The 18,141-nt window shown below is 34.3% G+C and overlaps 2 protein-coding genes across 2 annotated transcripts; one reads left to right on the top strand and one right to left on the bottom strand.

Annotated features, from left to right (window-relative positions):
• Window positions 1-1,887: 1,887 nt before the first annotated feature.
• LOC122724916 lies at window positions 1,888-7,326 on the bottom strand. The gene is made up of 4 exons (XM_043961137.1): window positions 6,921-7,326; window positions 6,793-6,800; window positions 5,220-6,704; window positions 1,888-1,977 (listed from the first exon to the last, which is right to left on the bottom strand). Exons 1-4 carry the CDS (start codon window positions 7,324-7,326, stop codon window positions 1,888-1,890), a joined length of 1,989 nt encoding a protein of 662 aa, XP_043817072.1.
• A 6,784-nt stretch (window positions 7,327-14,110) lies between these two features.
• LOC110624888 lies at window positions 14,111-17,446 on the top strand. Its single transcript, XM_021770309.2, has 3 exons — window positions 14,111-14,752; window positions 15,683-15,899; window positions 16,358-17,446. The coding sequence occupies exons 1-3, from the start codon at window positions 14,546-14,548 to the stop codon at window positions 16,846-16,848; spliced, it is 915 nt and encodes a 304-aa protein (XP_021626001.1). The 5' UTR covers window positions 14,111-14,545; the 3' UTR covers window positions 16,849-17,446.
• Window positions 17,447-18,141: the final 695 nt, after the last annotated feature.

Below are 18,141 nucleotides of genomic sequence, written 5' to 3' on the forward strand. Positions count from 1 at the left end.
CTATTAAATTATTGTTTGTTTGCACATGTTGTGGGTCCTCAAGTCTTCTTGTCTTCTTTGCAAGTTCAATGCACATTTTCTTATTTCAATTGGACTCACCTCTACAGGTCATTGCTCTAAAAACTACTTTACTACTAATAAATTAAAATTCATTAGTATTCGATACACATCCTTATTTATTAAAGAGAGTGATGGTTGTTTATTTTCTTTTGTAAAATTGGTTGCTAGCGGAAGACCGCTAGAACTTTTATATTTGGGATAAGATCATATCCCTTCTAATGACGGAGAAAGATCCAAATCTCATCAAATCCTTTTCAAAATAAACCAATTCATTTTGCGTGTTTCAGTCCAGTCAAGAGAATCAAGCTGGATAGATCTTACACGCGGACTCCTGTAAAAGAAGTTCACTAATGAAAGCAGGCCAAGTCATCTCACAATCCTGTCCGCATGTGCGTTGCAAGGAATTAAATGGTCGTCTAACGTAGAAAGGGATTTTGACATATTCGTACGTACGGACTTGAGTGACAGAAATAAGTGGCACTATAATAGAGAAATCGTTAGATGTTACTAGCGGACAAAAAAAAGTACGTTTTCTTCTCCATCTAAATTTAGACAAACTCTCTAAACTCTATTCTCTTGATTTCAAAACATTACTAGCTAATGAAATTTTATAATAAATCAAACTTTGATTTGTAGTTTATTTATTTTTTCTCAATTATTATTAGATTCCTTTGTCTCATTTTTTTTTTCACTTCTCTTTTCTATAAATGTTATGATTAGATTCTCCGAAAGGTTTTAACTTTATAGCAATGATCACATTCCAGACAGGAGAGAGGTTGAGATCCCACAATTTTTTTAGTGATGAATGTGTGAAAAGAGTAATTCAATATTTGGAGCCAGATTCCTGAGTTTGGCAAATCATGAATTTATTATATTTGATGCTTTTACTTTACCAAACAAATCAATTCTTTGTACTTGATGACCTCTTACATTCGGGTCCGGAGTCGGGAGAAGAGTATAAATCCAAAACTCAAAATCTATTAAAATTCTCAAAAGCAGACCAGTCCAGTATCGCGCATTTCAGTCCGTGACTAAGATAAGCCGGACTAATTCATGTGCGGATCTATTAGAGAGTAGCTTAGCCCAGTGATGTGATGGAAGGAGAGCAGACCCAATCACCTCACAGTCCTATCAATATGCGCGCTGGGAGAATTAAATGGCTGCCTGACAGAGATGAGTATTTGGCATTTTTGTACGTACGAATCTGAATGAGAAAGACAGATAACACAGTAGCAGTTATGCGTTATTAGAAGACAAAAGGAAAATGAATAAAGGAGGGAGAGAATGATCTTCGCAGGCTAAACTTACTCTCATGCTCTAAATCTATTTTTTTAGATCTCGGAACATCAGTAATAATCTTTCCAGCACAATATACTTGAGTAATTAAAATTGGTATCAGAATAGCAACAAAAGAAATTTTCCATTTCTACCCATACAAAATCGAATTAAATTGAAATTTTAAACAAATATCAAGATTAAGAAAGTAAATCAGATTCAAAATAAAAATCAGAGCAAATTGTCATCCTTATTATTTTTCCAACAACTTTTATCTTATTGCACTTCACTTCCTTCACAAAATTTGAAGGAAATGAAGATCTCTAATGGTCGCTCTCTACGATTGATTCTTCTTCTTTCTATACATGTATGTATTTTAGATCATATAGCAAAGGACCACAAAGATATGCTCAGTGGGCTTCAGAATATGCAGTTAGTAATTAATTTAATGCACTGTGGTCTTTGATCTAACCTGATGACTCAACCCACCTGGTTTGGCTTTTGAACTGACAATAGGTTTAAAAAATTGGCTGAGGGCACACTACACATTCCTCAGAAGACATTCAGTTTCTCATCTTGAGTCATTGTCATGATAAAGGTGTTCTTTAGGCTTATAGGATTATCTTTCTTACATAAAGTAGCCTAAAATTAGGCATGAAATAACAAATTGTTGCAACAGAAACCTAATTTGGCTAAATTTTTATGAAAATATTCGATCTCAATTCCTTTTTAAATGAATTTTTTAAAATTAATAAAGATTGAATATTTTTTAATTTAAATAAAAGAATTAATAAAAAATCAATTAAATTAAACTTTTATAAAATTTTTAATTCTAAAAATGGGAGTAGGTAGCTGGTTCAACTATAAAACTGCAATTTTTGATACAGTAATTATAAAAAGTTCAACCTAAATTTAAAAAGGGTATAGGTAAAACAAATATATGGATGATGCTTCTTCATATGTACACCGCAGACTGGACCGTAGGGAATTGGTTCCCAAATTTGACCTATTCATAAAAGAAGGCAACTAGTGGAATTGTTGACCAAATTTTTTATTTTTTATAACCATATGTATTCTCTCATTAATTAATTTAAAATTAAATTTTATTCACATTAAATTAACTCATTAAAATATAAATTACTCTCCAAATTACTCTCCGTAAATATTTACTTCATTCATAAAAATTAAATTTCAACCTTATTTTAAAGAGAATAATACCGAACTATTAATTTTAATTTTAATACTCATCGATTTAAATAATTTTAAATTATTAATAATTATAATTTTAATTTACTAATAACTATAGACTATGTATTCACAGACTTAAATTGATAGTAAATATATTTAAATAAATTTGAATGATTTCAAATTTTACTCTTTTAATCTCCGATCTCCATTTTTTAAAAAAAAACATTATAGACTATAGCCACCTCTAAGCATCTCTTCTTCAATTCTAACCGTTGCTTATAAACATCTCTACTCTTAAAGTTGTATTCCATTTATTGACATGACCTTCTCTCACGTGAACCAAAAACAAAAGTGGTCCAACAGCCCTACTTTAACGTTCAAAAAAAAAATGATAATTTTGCTATTTAATCCCTATATCATTGAAAAATACATTAAAATTTATTTAAAATTTTAAAACATCAACTATATAATTATTTTATTAGTTTTAATTATTTAATATTTTATTATTCGGTCAATATAGTATAAAAAAATTTATTGGTTAATTCTTTAATTTTATCAAAATATATACTCATTAGTCCTTTAATATTAAGAATATTTTAATTTTTTAATAATATTTAATGGTTGAAATTAACGAATAGATTAATTAATAGATTTTTTAAAATTTTAGATACGTTTTGAAATATTTTTCAAAATTAAATGATTAATTAATGAGTTTTTCTACATTAAGAGACTAAATTGTAATTCTTTTTAAAAAATCTCCAAAGCATAAATTAATGTAAAATCTTTATATTTTATTAAAATTGACTATTTAGTCCCTAAATTTTATTCATTCAAAATCACTTTTTAGTCGTTCTGTAAATAAAATAAATATCTTATTAGAGGAACTACAAAACAAGTGTACTAACATTTATAAAAAAATAAAAAAAAAGGAATAAAGTAAACAATTTGGAAAAAATATAAGGATGCTATTGTAATTTAGCCACGGAAAAAGCCTCCTAGGATTCTTGGTGGTCCTAAATGGCTGACCACCCTTTTTGTTTAAAGGCATGAGTTGGGTTGGTCAATTTTTAGGCCTATGATTAATTGCATTAGTGGCAATTGTCTTCATCTCTTCTTTAAAAACATAAACACACACACAAAACTGTCTGCAAGAGACTTGTCCCCACCACAGACTTTGCTTTTGGGTCTCTTCTTTCTTTCATAGCAAGTTAGGAACCTTCGTCTCTTCTCCCTGTTTCACCGTTTTTGGCTATATTTTCATTATTGTTTGCCATTTTTTAGATTTTTTTTTCCTACTTGTTGAGAATATTAACATTTTCTGCATTTTATTTTTATAGAGTCAAATCAGATCAACATGTTTAATCCGATAATAAATGCATTTGAGTAAATCTGAAATATTTCAGATTTTAATCTCTCATTCTCAATTTTAATTTAAAAAAAAAGATGAAATTGAATTATGAATTCATTTGAATAATTGAATTACCTCTAAATTATATAATGCCTGTTAATTTCAAGTGTAAAAAGTCTTATACTATTAATGAAGTGGATAAAATTAAAAAAATAAAAAAATCCTTAATAATATTAGAATGTATTAGTTTAATATTTATATAATTAATTAATTAATTCTAAATATATATTTTGTAGTAATACACATTTTTATTTTCAATAAACAAATTTAAATATTTGATAAAAGTTGTTGATTTTAAATGTAAATTACTGATAAAATTTACTTCATTTAAATTATTAATTAAATATCTAAAATTTTGTATGAATTTTATAATATTATGAATTCGATATTGATATTATTGTTTGAGTTTGAATTTAGAAATATGATATTTATTAGTATACTATTTTTATTTTTCAATTAGTTAAATATTTTTTCCAAATTAATAATTAGTTAAGATATCAAAATAGAAAGACTTTCTTTTTTATCATTTATTTAAGTCAAAGATTTTTTTATTTTTATTTTATGTGATATATCTTGGAGTTTTTAGATATGCTATTTTTTAGTTGAATCTTTCAAATCATTTTGAATTTTTTATTTAATTATTTAATTGATAATTGCATTTATATTTTTATTTATTTATTTCTAATTATATGAATTTAAATTATTTTATTACAATTTTGTTTTCTGTTATTGTCATTTCATTTGTTTTTAAATTATTTCACTATTTAATTAATGTAATTATTATTGTTATATAATTATTATTGTCTTCTTTTATAACTAGATTATTTTATAATAAATTATATTCTGTTGAAGTTTTGAAAGTCAATGAAAGATGGCCTATGCTTGCCTTTTTTTTTTCTTTTCCATATATATAGATCAATTTGGATGTAGGAAAATTTAATTTAATTTTTATTTAGAAAAAAAATCTCTTTTTAATAAATTTATAAAAAAATCTGAATAAATTTAGTTATATGGTTTATTTTTTGTCCATTATTATGGAATTAAACTTGTCAATTGCCAATTTGTCTAATCTAATTGAGCTATATTCACTTTGATAGTGATATGAAAAAAAAAACATTTTATTTTAATTATAATGGGTATTTTTTTTTTGAATCAAGAAATACTTTATTTATCTTGTAGAATAATAATTTAAGAGACAATCAGGAATGTCAATCCAAATCTTGAATCTACCCTGATGAATAGACTCTCTAGCTAATAAATGGGCGGCTCTATTTTTTGAATGTCGTACCCAACGAACATAAATGTTACCATGAGACCGCATAGCATCCTTGCAATCAGCAACAACTAATCCAAACTCCGAAAAGTCATCCAGAGGAGAGCGAATAGCCAATGCTAAGGATTGGTTATCCGTAAAAATACAATCAGCCTGAAGAAAACAATCTCTAGCATAAGATAAACATTGACGCAAGGCCAAAGTTTCAGCAATAACAGGTTGCCCACCCCCCTCATAGAAACCCGAAATTGCAATGGAAAAGAAGCCTTCCAAGTCCTCAAATACTGCTGCAAAACCGAACAAATCAGCACTAGCAAAGACTGCACAATCAATGAATGCAATCCAATCAACTTCAAGAGTGGTAGCCTCAACTAAAGGGAGCACACGAGGAACAGATGGGTGGGATAACGTTCTTGGCCGAGCCACAAGTGAAGCCACATAATCAGTAAAATAGGAACTAGCAGCATGATGAACCTCACTAGGTGACAAAACTTTATTGACCCACAATCTTTCATTCCTGGCATGCCATAACTTCCATGCATGTATAGCTATACGTGTTGTCCTTTCTCTGCCAAAAGTATTATAAATATGAATAAAGAAATCCATGAATATAGGAAAAGCAACAGCAGTAGAAAAACCAACAAGTCTCCATAACTCAACAGCCATTAGACAATGCAAAAAAACATGTGAAATAGATTCATCATGATCACAAAAAAGACATGTAGCAGGTACATGTATCCCACGCCTCAAAAGAATACCCCGAGTAGGAAGCACTCCACGACAAGCACGCCAAAGAAAATCACGAACTTTGGGAGGAACATCAAGAGACCAAAGACGGTTCCACCCATCATTATAACCCAGCATACCAGTCCTTCCTGACAATTCTAAGGCACAAAAATAGGCAGATTTAACTGAGTAAACACCCTTCTTATACAAGTGCCAAATTAATTTATCCGGTTTTGGGAATAGAGGCAATGGAATAGTAAGAATAGCTCTCATATCAGCAACACTAAAAATATTCATTAGCTTCTCTACATCCCAACACAGCTCACCTTCAACAAACAAATCACATACTCTCATGGCTTCAGAAACAAACATCGACTTATCTAAAGGCATAAAACCAATATCCCGAGGAATCCAAGGGCAATTAACAACAAAAACCTGCTTACCATCACCAATTCGCCACCTTACCCCACGTTGCAACACTTGTTGAGAAGACAAAATACTCTTCCAAACGAAGCTATAGTTAGAACCTAACCGAGCTGACAAAAAATCCCCATTCGGAAAATATTTAGCTTTGAGCACTCTATATAGAAGAGAATTGGTGTCAACCAACAAACGCCAACCTTGCTTTCCCAATAAGGCAGTATTAAAGCTAGCCAAATCCCGAAAGCCCATCCCACCTTCCGATTTACGCCCACACATTCGATCCCATGAGAGCCAATTCATCCCTCTCCCATCTTCACGACAACCACCCCACCAAAATTTATTCATCATGACCTGTAGTTGACGGCAAGTGGAAACAGGTAATAAAAAAAACATTCATGCAATATGTTGGAATTGCCTGTAATACATATTTAATTAATACTTCTCTGCCTGCACAAGAAAGAAAACGATTACTCCAACTACTAATACGTTTCCAAATGTGATCCCTCAAGAAAGAGAAAATTTGCTTTTTACTACGGCCAATAAGAGATGGTAACCCCAAATAATTACCGCTACCCAAAGGAAGATGAACATCAAGTATACCAGAGATGGTCAACCGGTTTTCCTCAGACACACACGAACTAAACATGATACCAGATTTATCAAAATTTACAGCCTGACCTGAAGCTTTCTCATAAACACCAAGAATTTGCTTAATCCGTATAGCTTCCTCCATTGTACCATCAAAAAATAGTAAGGAATCATCTGCAAAGAAAAGGTGAGAAACCAGGGGGCAACCAACTTTCGCGCAACACACATGCAAAAGGCCCCTATTTTCACTATCCTGAATCAACAAAGACAGTCCTTCAGCAACAATTAAGAATAAATAGGGAGAAATGGGATCCCCCTGCCGGAGACCCCGACTTGGAACCACAGGACCAATCTCTGCTCCGTTAACAGCAATGTAGTAGCTCATGTTTGAAAAACACATACGCATCCAACCAACCTAAGTATCAGAAAAGCCCAATGCAGATAACATCGCAAACAAATATGACCATTCAACTCTATCATAGGCCTTAGCAATATCAATTTTCAGAGCACACGACCCCACACTACCCCTATTTTGTAATTTCAAACCATGCATGGTCTCAAAAGCAACAATAAAATTATCCGTAATTAGTCTCCCAGGAATGAAAGCAGACTGATTTGGTGAAATAATTTTATGCAGGACCCTCTTCAATCTATTGGCTAAGGCCTTAGACAAGATCTTATAAATCACATTACAGAGAGCAATAGGCCTAAAATCATTCACATCAACAGGATTCACACATTTCGGAATAAGAACAATTAAAGCACTGGAGATTTCAGAAGGGATAGTACCTTGTGCAAGCCACAACCGACAAATATTGCAAACATCGACCCCAATAATTGGCCAATATTTTTGGAAAAAAGCCGGATTAAGACCATCCAACCCAGGAGCTTTATTCGGGTCCATCTGAAAGAGCGCTGAACGAAATTCTTCATCTGTAAAATCTGCCAATAACTCAACATTATCTTCGGCCCTAATTCTAGGTTGAACCAGAGGGAGAAGCTCCGCAAAATCAGTAGGTGAATTGGAAAATAAACCCGAAAAATATTGCAAAAATGCATCCTGAATAGTACCCACATCCGAAGATAATGAACCATCCGATGTCACAATTTGCTGAATCTGATTACATCTGCGACGAGCTTTGATACTATTATGGAAATATTTTGAGTTCCTATCCCCATGTCTAAACCAGAACTGTTTTGCTTGTTGGCGTAGTCTAATATCCTCCTCTGCTAAAATTTGATTCCAGACATCCTTCAGTTGCCGCACTGCCCTTGTATCAAGCGATTCAGAACACTCCTCCAATCTCTTCTTAATTCGTTCTTTTTGAAGCCAATGCATGTGGTTTCTATTCTTCCCCCAATACTGAACACGCTTCACAAGCTGGTCTTTACGTTGAATAAAATCCAACCCCAAACCTTGCTGCCAAGACGTCAAAACCACTTCCCCTAACTCATCATCCTCAAGCCATGAATTGTCAAAACGAAATCGTCGATTAGCCTCCCTAACTTGAGTTCCAACAGTTTCAATTAATAAAGGAGTATGATCAGAAACTGGAGCAACTAAATTAGACGAAATCGCATCAGGAAAACGAGCATCCCAGGTTGCATTAGAACAAGCACGATCCAACCTCTCCTTCGAATACTGATCAGTACCCTCTCTATATGTATAAGAAAAAAAAGACCCCACAGCCTGAATATCATTTAAATTGGCATCAGCAAGAGCATTACGAAACCCATTAATCAAAGAAATACAACGAAGAGGACCACCAACTTTTTCCAACAGATCATCAATATCATTATAGTCACCACTACATAACCAAGAAAGCTGACTCCTATCAGCCAAAGCCCTCAACAAATTCCACGAAGTTCGGCGACGACCCGACTCAGGGCAACCATAGAACCCAGTAAACCTCCAACAATCAGAACTATCCCCAATTGTAGAATCAATAAAATTAGAGTAATAACCTGTAATGGCTAGCTTGACATCATCTTTCCACATAAGAGAGAGACCTCCCCCAATACCAACACAATCAACAGAAAAACAATGAGAAAAACGTAATAAAGACTTTATTTGTTCCATCCTTACACCATTAGCTTTTGTTTCCATAAGAAAAAGAATAGATGGTTTATAATACTGTACAATATCCACCATAGCGTTTACTGCCTGAGGATTGCCCACACCTCGGTAGTTCCAGCAAATTATCCTCATTATTGACGGGTGACCCTGTAACAGCCCGGACGTGAACCCCGGCACTGTTACCGCTCACAGCCCGTGACCTTCCTCTGGGCCCAGCCACTGTGAGCAGCTCTTAACATCCCTTCACCCTCACGGGTTCCAGGCAGGATTTGTCCCTCGGGGGAGCCATTACGGCCCACCCTAGCCCGAGTGGATTTGGCCCAATTCCTTCCTCTGGGAATTAGGTCGCCTCCCCCACTGCTCGAACCCTTGACCTCCCACTTTAAGGGAATAGTCTGGTGAGAGTGAGTACCAATTGTTCCAATTTTTTTATGTAACAGCCCGGCCCCGTACGACCGGCCCTGTTACCGCTCACAGCCCGTGACCTTCCTCTGGGCCCAGCCACTGTGAGCAGCTCTTAACATCCCTTCACCCTCACGGGTTCCAGGCAGGATTTGTCCCTCGGGGGAGCCATTACGGCCCACCCTAACCCGAGTGGATTTGGCCCAATTCCTTCCTCTGGGAATTAGGTCAGACTATTCCCTTAAAGTGGGAGGTCAAGGGTTCGAGCAGTGGGGGAGGCGACCTAATTCCCAGAGGAAGGAATTGGGCCAAATCCACTCGGGCTAGGGTGGGCCGTAATGGCTCCCCCGAGGGACAAATCCTGCCTGGAACCCGTGAGGGTGAAGGGATGTTAAGAGCTGCTCACAGTGGCTGGGCCCAAAGGAAGGTCACGGGCTGTGAGCGGTAACAGGGCCGGTCGTACGGGGCCGGGCTGTTACATAAAAAGGCGCCTTTTTATGTAACAGCCCGGACGTGAACCCCGGCACTGTTACCGCTCACAGCCCGTGACCTTCCTCTGGGCCCAGCCACTGTGAGCAGCTCTTAACATCCCTTCACCCTCACGGGTTCCAGGCAGGATTTGTCCCTCGGGGGAGCCATTACGGCCCACCCTAGCCCGAGTGGATTTGGCCCAATTCCTTCCTCTGGGAATTAGGTCGCCTCCCCCACTGCTCGAACCCTTGACCTCCCACTTTAAGGGAATAGTCTGGTGAGAGTGAGTACCAATTGTTCCATTGTCCATTGGAACAATTGGTACTCACTCTCACCAGACTATTCCCTTAAAGTGGGAGGTCAAGGGTTCGAGCAGTGGGGGAGGCGACCTAATTCCCAGAGGAAGGAATTGGGCCAAATCCACTCGGGCTAGGGTGGGCCGTAATGGCTCCCCCGAGGGACAAATCCTGCCTGGAACCCGTGAGGGTGAAGGGATGTTAAGAGCTGCTCACAGTGGCTGGGCCCAGAGGAAGGTCACGGGCTGTGAGCGGTAACAGTGCCGGGGTTCACGTCCGGGCTGTTACAGACCCGCTCAGCGGGTTCGGCCGATAGAGAAGAAGAGCCTGACCTTGAATCCATAGTATCAGAAACAATGCCCGTAAAAACAACCCGTTGACGCTTCTTACCATCATCAGGCTTGTATAAAGGATCATTCTCTCCTGCATCCTGCTTATCCCCATTACAATCAGTCTCCATAGAACCAGCACTAAAATCATTTTCACCATCCGTAGCAAGCGCTCCCAAAAAAGAATTAAGAAAAACCTGTGAAGGCAACTGGTTCTGGAAAGAAGAGTTCCCACCAGAAGCAGGAGCCTGTAAGTGTAAACTCAAAATTTCAAACCGCAGCCAAGAGCTAGTTGGACTTTGGTTCCTACGCTGAACAGCTTTTAACTCAGGACCCCATTGAGGCGTCAAAGACTCCTTCTTATGATGGAGCAAAAGGTCACAAAAAGAATCTGTATGGCCCAACCGTCCACACAGAAAACAAAAAACCTGAAAGTGTTCATAAGCAAAACGGGCAAAGAAAGAGGTACCATCAGGGGCAACTAGTCGACGATGCCTTTTCAGAAGATTCCTCACATCCATCCTGACACGAACCCTAACATAAGATTCCGATTCAACAGTAGAAACCCTGGTCAAATCATGGTCCTGGTAATACCCAATAAAATTAGCCAAGGAACGTGCCACTGATTCAGAAAAAAAATCCCGCTTTAAGGTCATGAATCTGAACCCATTCACTAACGTAAATTAAAGGAACAAATAATGGAACCTCCCCAGGTTGAAGAGGGTGTAAAATCAAGAGATGATTATTGAAAAGCCAAGGAGTTCCATTCCAAACATGTTCAAAATCAACAAGGGTATAGAACCGAAACAAAAATCTTTTAGCACCAAGATCAGTAATACTAACTCCCCCAAAAGGATGCCAAAGCTCAGCAAGAACGTCCCGCATTGAATTAAAATTGATCCTACTATATGTCAAAAATATACCCACAAAGCACAGATTATAGGAGAAAGAGGAAGTATCCAGCAAGGGTACAACCTCCAGGGCTTGATCCTCCTCATCAGATAAGGAAAGATGCTGTAAATTATCCGCCATGGGAGAAGAAAAATGCAGAAACCCTAAGAAAACCCTAGATTTTGAACGAAAAACGTGAAGTACAAGACTTACAAAGAGAGACGCAAAAAAGATAATAAAGCCCAAAAAAGGCAAAAAAGATGACACAGCATCGTAGGCCACTATAATGGGTATCTTTGACATCCTCATTTTTTTTAAAAAAAATATTATTAATAAATTAGAGACTAATGAAACTCTCATTATGCTTATTGAAATAATTTTTACCGTGATTGTGATTCTGTTCTTGGATAAGTAGAGAAAAAGAATTCAAATTGTTCCAAGAAAAAATTTGGATAAATTTATAAATTTATTGCAAGAAATATAAATAAAAAATAATTTATAAATTTAACTTGGCATTTCTCATTAAACCCAATGAAAAGTTAATTTAAAATTTAAAATTGTTGTGGTTAGAGTATCGAGATTGGTTAAAATTACAAAAAGATAAAAGAGACGAGGTGATGACTACGGCAAATGCTCCTATGTTTAAATTAATATATTAGAGAGTGGATGAATATATTAAACTGTTGAGAGTTTTAGCAGTGTAAAAATAGCGTATCTTGACCTCTGTAGTTATTCTATTTTTATATTATAAGAAAATAAAGATAAAAATAATATTTTTTAATAATTCGGTGATAATAATATCGGTTGGTAATTCTGCGATTATAAGCGTGATGGGGCTTTATATATGATAATGGTAATTTTATACCAAGTCTCGTATAAAGGAGGGCAAGTCTTGCCAATAAATAGAGTATTGAGGTGTCCAGATCTTCTTTTTCTCGAGTGGAATCGTATTATCCACATATCAGATAATTGCCACGTGGACATGTTTTGTGACGATAGCTTAAGATTTTCTTTGGACAATTCTTGTGTAGCATCAGAAGTCTCTCGTTGGTATTGAATTCTTCATATTTGAAGGTAATGATTTGTTTTTTCGAGTCTAGAACACATGGTACTATTTGGTTGGTCTTCACTGTTTGCATCGTTTTGTCTGCCTTTTTTTATAATAAATATCTTATTTCTTGACTCGTATTTAAAATTTTATCGACTACGCCACAATATAAGAATAATTTTTCTTCTATTTTTTCTTACAATTGCCGTTTGTAAAATAAATAAATGGAGGTTTTTTCTTTTCTTTTTATGAGAATAACTAAATCTATGTGAAGAATATTATTATGGACTACAAAGAGCAGTTGAAAACGGATCTTCATGAACATATAAATATATGGTTTAACTCTCTATATTAATTGAGGATTGCGATTATAATAGTATTTTTTTTGTTATGATTTCTAGAAATGATTGAATCATACAATTAATTCTGATGGTCACATGGACTAAATAAAGGAATTTAATAAGGCAAAAATGATTTTTAAAATTTTTTTCTCTCATTTTTCAATATAAAAAAATTATTTCGTTAATAAAAAAATTATTTAATTCAAATCCTCCCAGTTACTTCCCCTTATTGCAAGAAAACAGCTTCTTTAAGTTTTTAGAAAGTTAGAAAAACATGTACATCAAACAAGTTGAAAATATCAAGTTGATGCTTAATAAACTTAACTCCAACCAAATAAAATTTAAATTTATTTTAATATATTTTTAAAATAAAAAAATAATTTAATAATAATAATAATATATAAAATTAAATAATAAATTTTCCATATACTTTGCTCTCTCTCTCTCTCTCTCTCTCTCTCTCTTTGTTATTGAAGATAATTTTGAATTAATAGTCTCTGCCTATCTCTCATTTCCGCCGGCTGTTGTGTGGATTAGTAAAAATGATTTTCTTACCAAAATATCAAAATAGTAACGCTGTCCAACACCCTTTTCTACATAAATAAATAAAATATCAAATGAATTAATTCATTATATAAAAAAATCAAATTATAAAAAATCACAGTACTTCTATTTCATAATTACTATTATCTTAAAGAATTTTTTTAATCTTAAATTATTTATTATTTTAAAATTTTCAAAACAATATAAATTTTTATATTATATATACTGTTATTAGTTTTTAAATCATTTAACATTAATATATAAAAAATATAATAATCTAAAAATATATTAAATAAATTATTATAATTTTTTTAAATAAAAATTATTAATTAATTTTATTGATTTGGATGTGTTATGGTAATAATTACATATATAATTTTTAAATATTTAATAACATTGAATATTTTTTAATATAATCAATTTTCAATAATATTCAAACTCAATTTTCATTTTCTGAATAAATCTTTAATATTAATATTAATAAATTAAAAGTATTTGTAAAAATATGTAATATTTGATATTTAATATTAATCTTTAAATTTTAATTACACCATAGATAAATATTTAATTATTATTAATGTAAATATGAGAATAACCGATTCATTTGTGAACCTGACGCCTATTTCCGTCCATGTCCATTTCAACTTTTCCACCTTATCCATTTAGCCTGTAAATTTCGAGGACTTACTTGGTAATAAAGCAACAAATTCAAGGGCAATATCGTCTTTTCATACACATCTTCCTGTATAAGAACACGGCCTGGCTTTAAGCTTTAGCCTTCCATCCTCCTGAAAAAGAAACCTCTTTTCTCTCCGTCTTCCTCCTCCTCCTCCTCCTCCTCCTCCTCTGTCTGTCGCCCATCGCGTCGGAAAATCAAGGGAGCAGATTCAAGCGCGTTGAACGTTTCGAAATTAGACCCGCTGGCATCCCATCATCCTCCAAAATTAAAAAAAAAATTCATTTCTTGAATTATTTATTAAAAATTCTTAATTTCTTGAAGCATATGTTTTGAGAAGAATTGTAATTGCATAATTAGAAACGCACGGATTCCAAATTGTTTTGCAATTATAAATTCAATTTTGTTGATGGTTTTGTGTGGACAATTAAGAACGGGAAAAAAGAGACGTCGTAGATAACGACGTTTTTATTTTTCTTATTCTGTTGTTTTTTTTTTTAATTGTTTGGAGGGTTTTTGGGGGTTTGAAGATGTGTGCGGCAGCGGCGACGGATGACTGGTGGGCGAGGGGGATAGCGGGACAGATCGGAGGAGGGTTCAGCCAGGAGAGCGAGCTTGACTTGGCTCTCATGGTCAGCGACTTCCTTGAGAACGGCAGCAGCGGTCCCGATTCTTGGTGCAGCAGCGATAGCGAGTCTGGTCTCTCCGATCTCCACCATCTCGCCGACAAGATTTCGGTAATTGAATTTTGAACTTTTTATTATCACTTCTGTTGAATCTTAGATGGAACATAGGGATTTCAAATGACGATATGTCTTCATTTTTCATTTTAATTTTATTGTTTAATTTTCTGGGTGGGAATTGTATCCAGAATTTTCATGCCATGGAAATTTTATTTTTATTTTTTTTACGTTTTCTCTATTACATATATACAAGTGTATACAATCCTCTCAAAAAATTTATTAAATTCCTTGAAAATTTCTTGGAGAAATGAGACCTCTTCCTGCTTTCCAATTGCAGAAATGAAACTTTTTTTTTAAATTCATTTTGGATTTACTTTATTTAATTTCGGATTCATAAACGAAGAAATGAGTTTTGAAAATTTTATTTCTAACCTGATTAATTAATATGCGTTTGATTATTTCAAACCCCTTATCTGCAATCTGTTACTAGTTTCTACAAGATCATTGGATAATTTTTTTTGAACAAAAAAAAAAAGATCTGAATTGTCTCAGATGCTATTTGGTGGTTTTCCTTTTATTCTTTATAGTCAGCTGTCAAAGTTAAGCTGATAAATCATTTACTCATGCTGATGCATCTTTTAGATTTTCTCTTAGATTCTTTTGTACTCTTTAATTGTTAATACATTAGATGTTACCAATTCTTTCCTCATCAAGATACGAGGAAGTAACCTATCCTTATTCTAGTCAATTAACAATTATTTAGTGAGATTTTTTTCATAATACAATATCAACAAGGCTTGTTAAAGATTTTTGTGAAATTTTCATAGTTCTCATTTTGGCGATACTGATGCCTTGTTTAGAATTAGTATGTTAGATCATGCGGATGTGCTTCACTTATTATTTATTTATTTGTTTTTTTTTTTTTTTTGTGGATTTTTCAATTAAACTGAATCTCATGTCATCAAAATTCTGGCATTATTGCAGTTCTATAGACACTCAGTAGCGCAGTATGAAAGTGACTTGCTATCATTGGTTCAGTCCCTTATGGTGTCCATCAAGGAGACTGACCTTCACCTTGTTAAGTCAGGCCCGTGTAATGCCAGCTGCATTAGATTTTCCTTGGTAAAGCTTTTGAGACTTGCTGGTTATGATGCTGCTGTGTGTGCATCTAGGTGGCAGGGTGGTGGCAAGGTCCCTGGAGGTATGTAATATGGCTATCTTATACCAAAATTCAGTTCTTGTAATCTTGTAATTTGAATTGATGAGGACTATAGGTGGAGAGGCTCCATCTTGGCTAGATTGTTGGTGCTAGGGAATTGATACTCAAGTCTCTGATATGCAAACATATTTCACTTGAAATTGACCTGCTGTTTCTTTTTTAATTTTTGGATTATTCTTCACTTTGTGCTGTAAAACAAATTAATTTCTCGCCAATTGTGAACGGAAAAGAAGTTGAGGTTCATCAATTTCCCATCTTGCTTTTCCATGGGGGCTAGGAATCTTAGTTCATTTTTCTTTCATGGTCGTGCCTCAAGTTTTAGCCTGAAATTATTTATTCTGTTCTATTTCCAATTATTTATGTTCATCTTGTGTTATACCTTCTGAAGATCAAAATTTCCCCATTCATTTCTAAAATTCTGTTCTTTTTTTGAATGGCAGGGGATCATGAATACATTGATGTGGTTAACCATACTAATGGTGGAAGCTCTGAGCGTTTAATCATTGATATTGACTTCCAAAGCCATTTTGAGATAGCTAGAGCTGTAGACACTTATGACAGAATATTGAAGTCACTTCCTGTTATTTATGTGGGTTCAGTGACCAGGCTGAAACAGTATCTTCAAGCCATGGTTGAAGCTGCTAAATCTTCTCTGAAGCAGAATTCAATGCCTCTTCCTCCATGGAGATCACTAGCTTACTTGCAAGCAAAGTGGCACTCACCATACCAGAGACATTTGAGCCCGGAGGAACATAATTTTAGCAGCATCAGCTCTTCTGACCATAAGCAGTGCAGGGGACATTTAAAAAGGCTGCAAGCTTGGGTCCAATCTGATATGGAAGAAGAGCGACTGTTGAAGCCCATGAACACTGATAATAACTGGAGAGTGAAGCGTGAGAGGCGAAGGAATTCCGGATTGAGGGGTCTTTGAAGTGTATAGAATTTTCCCGGGGAATTGCGAGTTCCCTTTATGAGAGGTTAATTGTACTGCGGCTTTCATGTTTAGTAATTCTTTTTCCTGAGATGAATAAATGAAGTCCAATTTTATACGGAGGACACAAAGGACAATAACACATGATATGTGGAATCATACATTTTAATTTTTCATGTTTTGCGCATTGGCAGCAAGTGACAGCATGAGATCTTCGGAACTGGGGGGTTTGTTATCAATACGCGGCAGCATCTCTGGCCAAAGCTGCTGGTGCTTGTTTCACCAAGGTGCATAATTTGATAGGTTTATTTATTTATCTTCATTATAAGTTCCTTCTTGAACGAATCCCTTGCCTTGTATTTTATTATGGCCAAGGAATTTTTGTTCTAATTTGCCTTTGTTTTCCTGTTATCTTGTTCAAATTTATAGTTGCATGTACTCCAAGCAATTTAAAAAGGTTGCTTGGGCGAGATATACACTACAAGTTTATGATACAGCCGCTTCTGATAGTTTGTAAAATCCACTGTTGCATGTGTTCTTTTGTGATTATTATATAAAATCCATTGTATTTTACTATAATATTTCTTGCAGATATGAATTGAACTTTTCAGGCTGTTTTTCCTCTCAGCGTTTCCTGAGTTGATGGGTTTAAAAATCTGATAAAATCCTCCACCCAGATAGAGCATCAATAATACAAGCTTACAAGATCAAGTTGAAAATTAGAAATTATGGCCATTGCACACAATCAAGGCGAAACATGATGGAATTTTTTTCTTACTATATTTATTTAATAAACTAATTTGTTGTAATTGTCGCTAAAAGCCAAGTTCCTTGAAGTAGGAAGTGGCATAGGCCTAGGTTTTAACAAGCCAAAAATAATAATAATAAAAAATAAAGCCCGACAGAGAAGCTCTGAGACATACAAGCAATCCATACACAAGAGCCAAGCCTAAACCAGAAACTAGACTCGCCAACAAAAATGAGCAATAAGAAGCAAGCCACTCAAGCCAAGAACAGGCTAAATACCAGTGCCCCGTTACTCGGCTTGTTGAATATAATTTTTTATATATCTTTCTATTAATTTGAATATTAAAATATATTTTATATTTCAATTGAGAAATTAATCTTAAACTTACTTTGAAATTAGTGAAATTCTTTTAATATTATTTATGATACCAACAAATTTCATACTCAAAATGCAATTAAGCTCCCTATTTAAAGAACACATTTCTGAGAAAATTTTATTTTATTCAACATCTAATTTCTTATATTTAAACAATGAAAAAAATTTTA

Source organism: Manihot esculenta, chromosome 10 (assembly GCF_001659605.2).
Source record: "Manihot esculenta cultivar AM560-2 chromosome 10, M.esculenta_v8, whole genome shotgun sequence".
Taxonomy (NCBI): domain Eukaryota; kingdom Viridiplantae; phylum Streptophyta; class Magnoliopsida; order Malpighiales; family Euphorbiaceae; genus Manihot; species Manihot esculenta.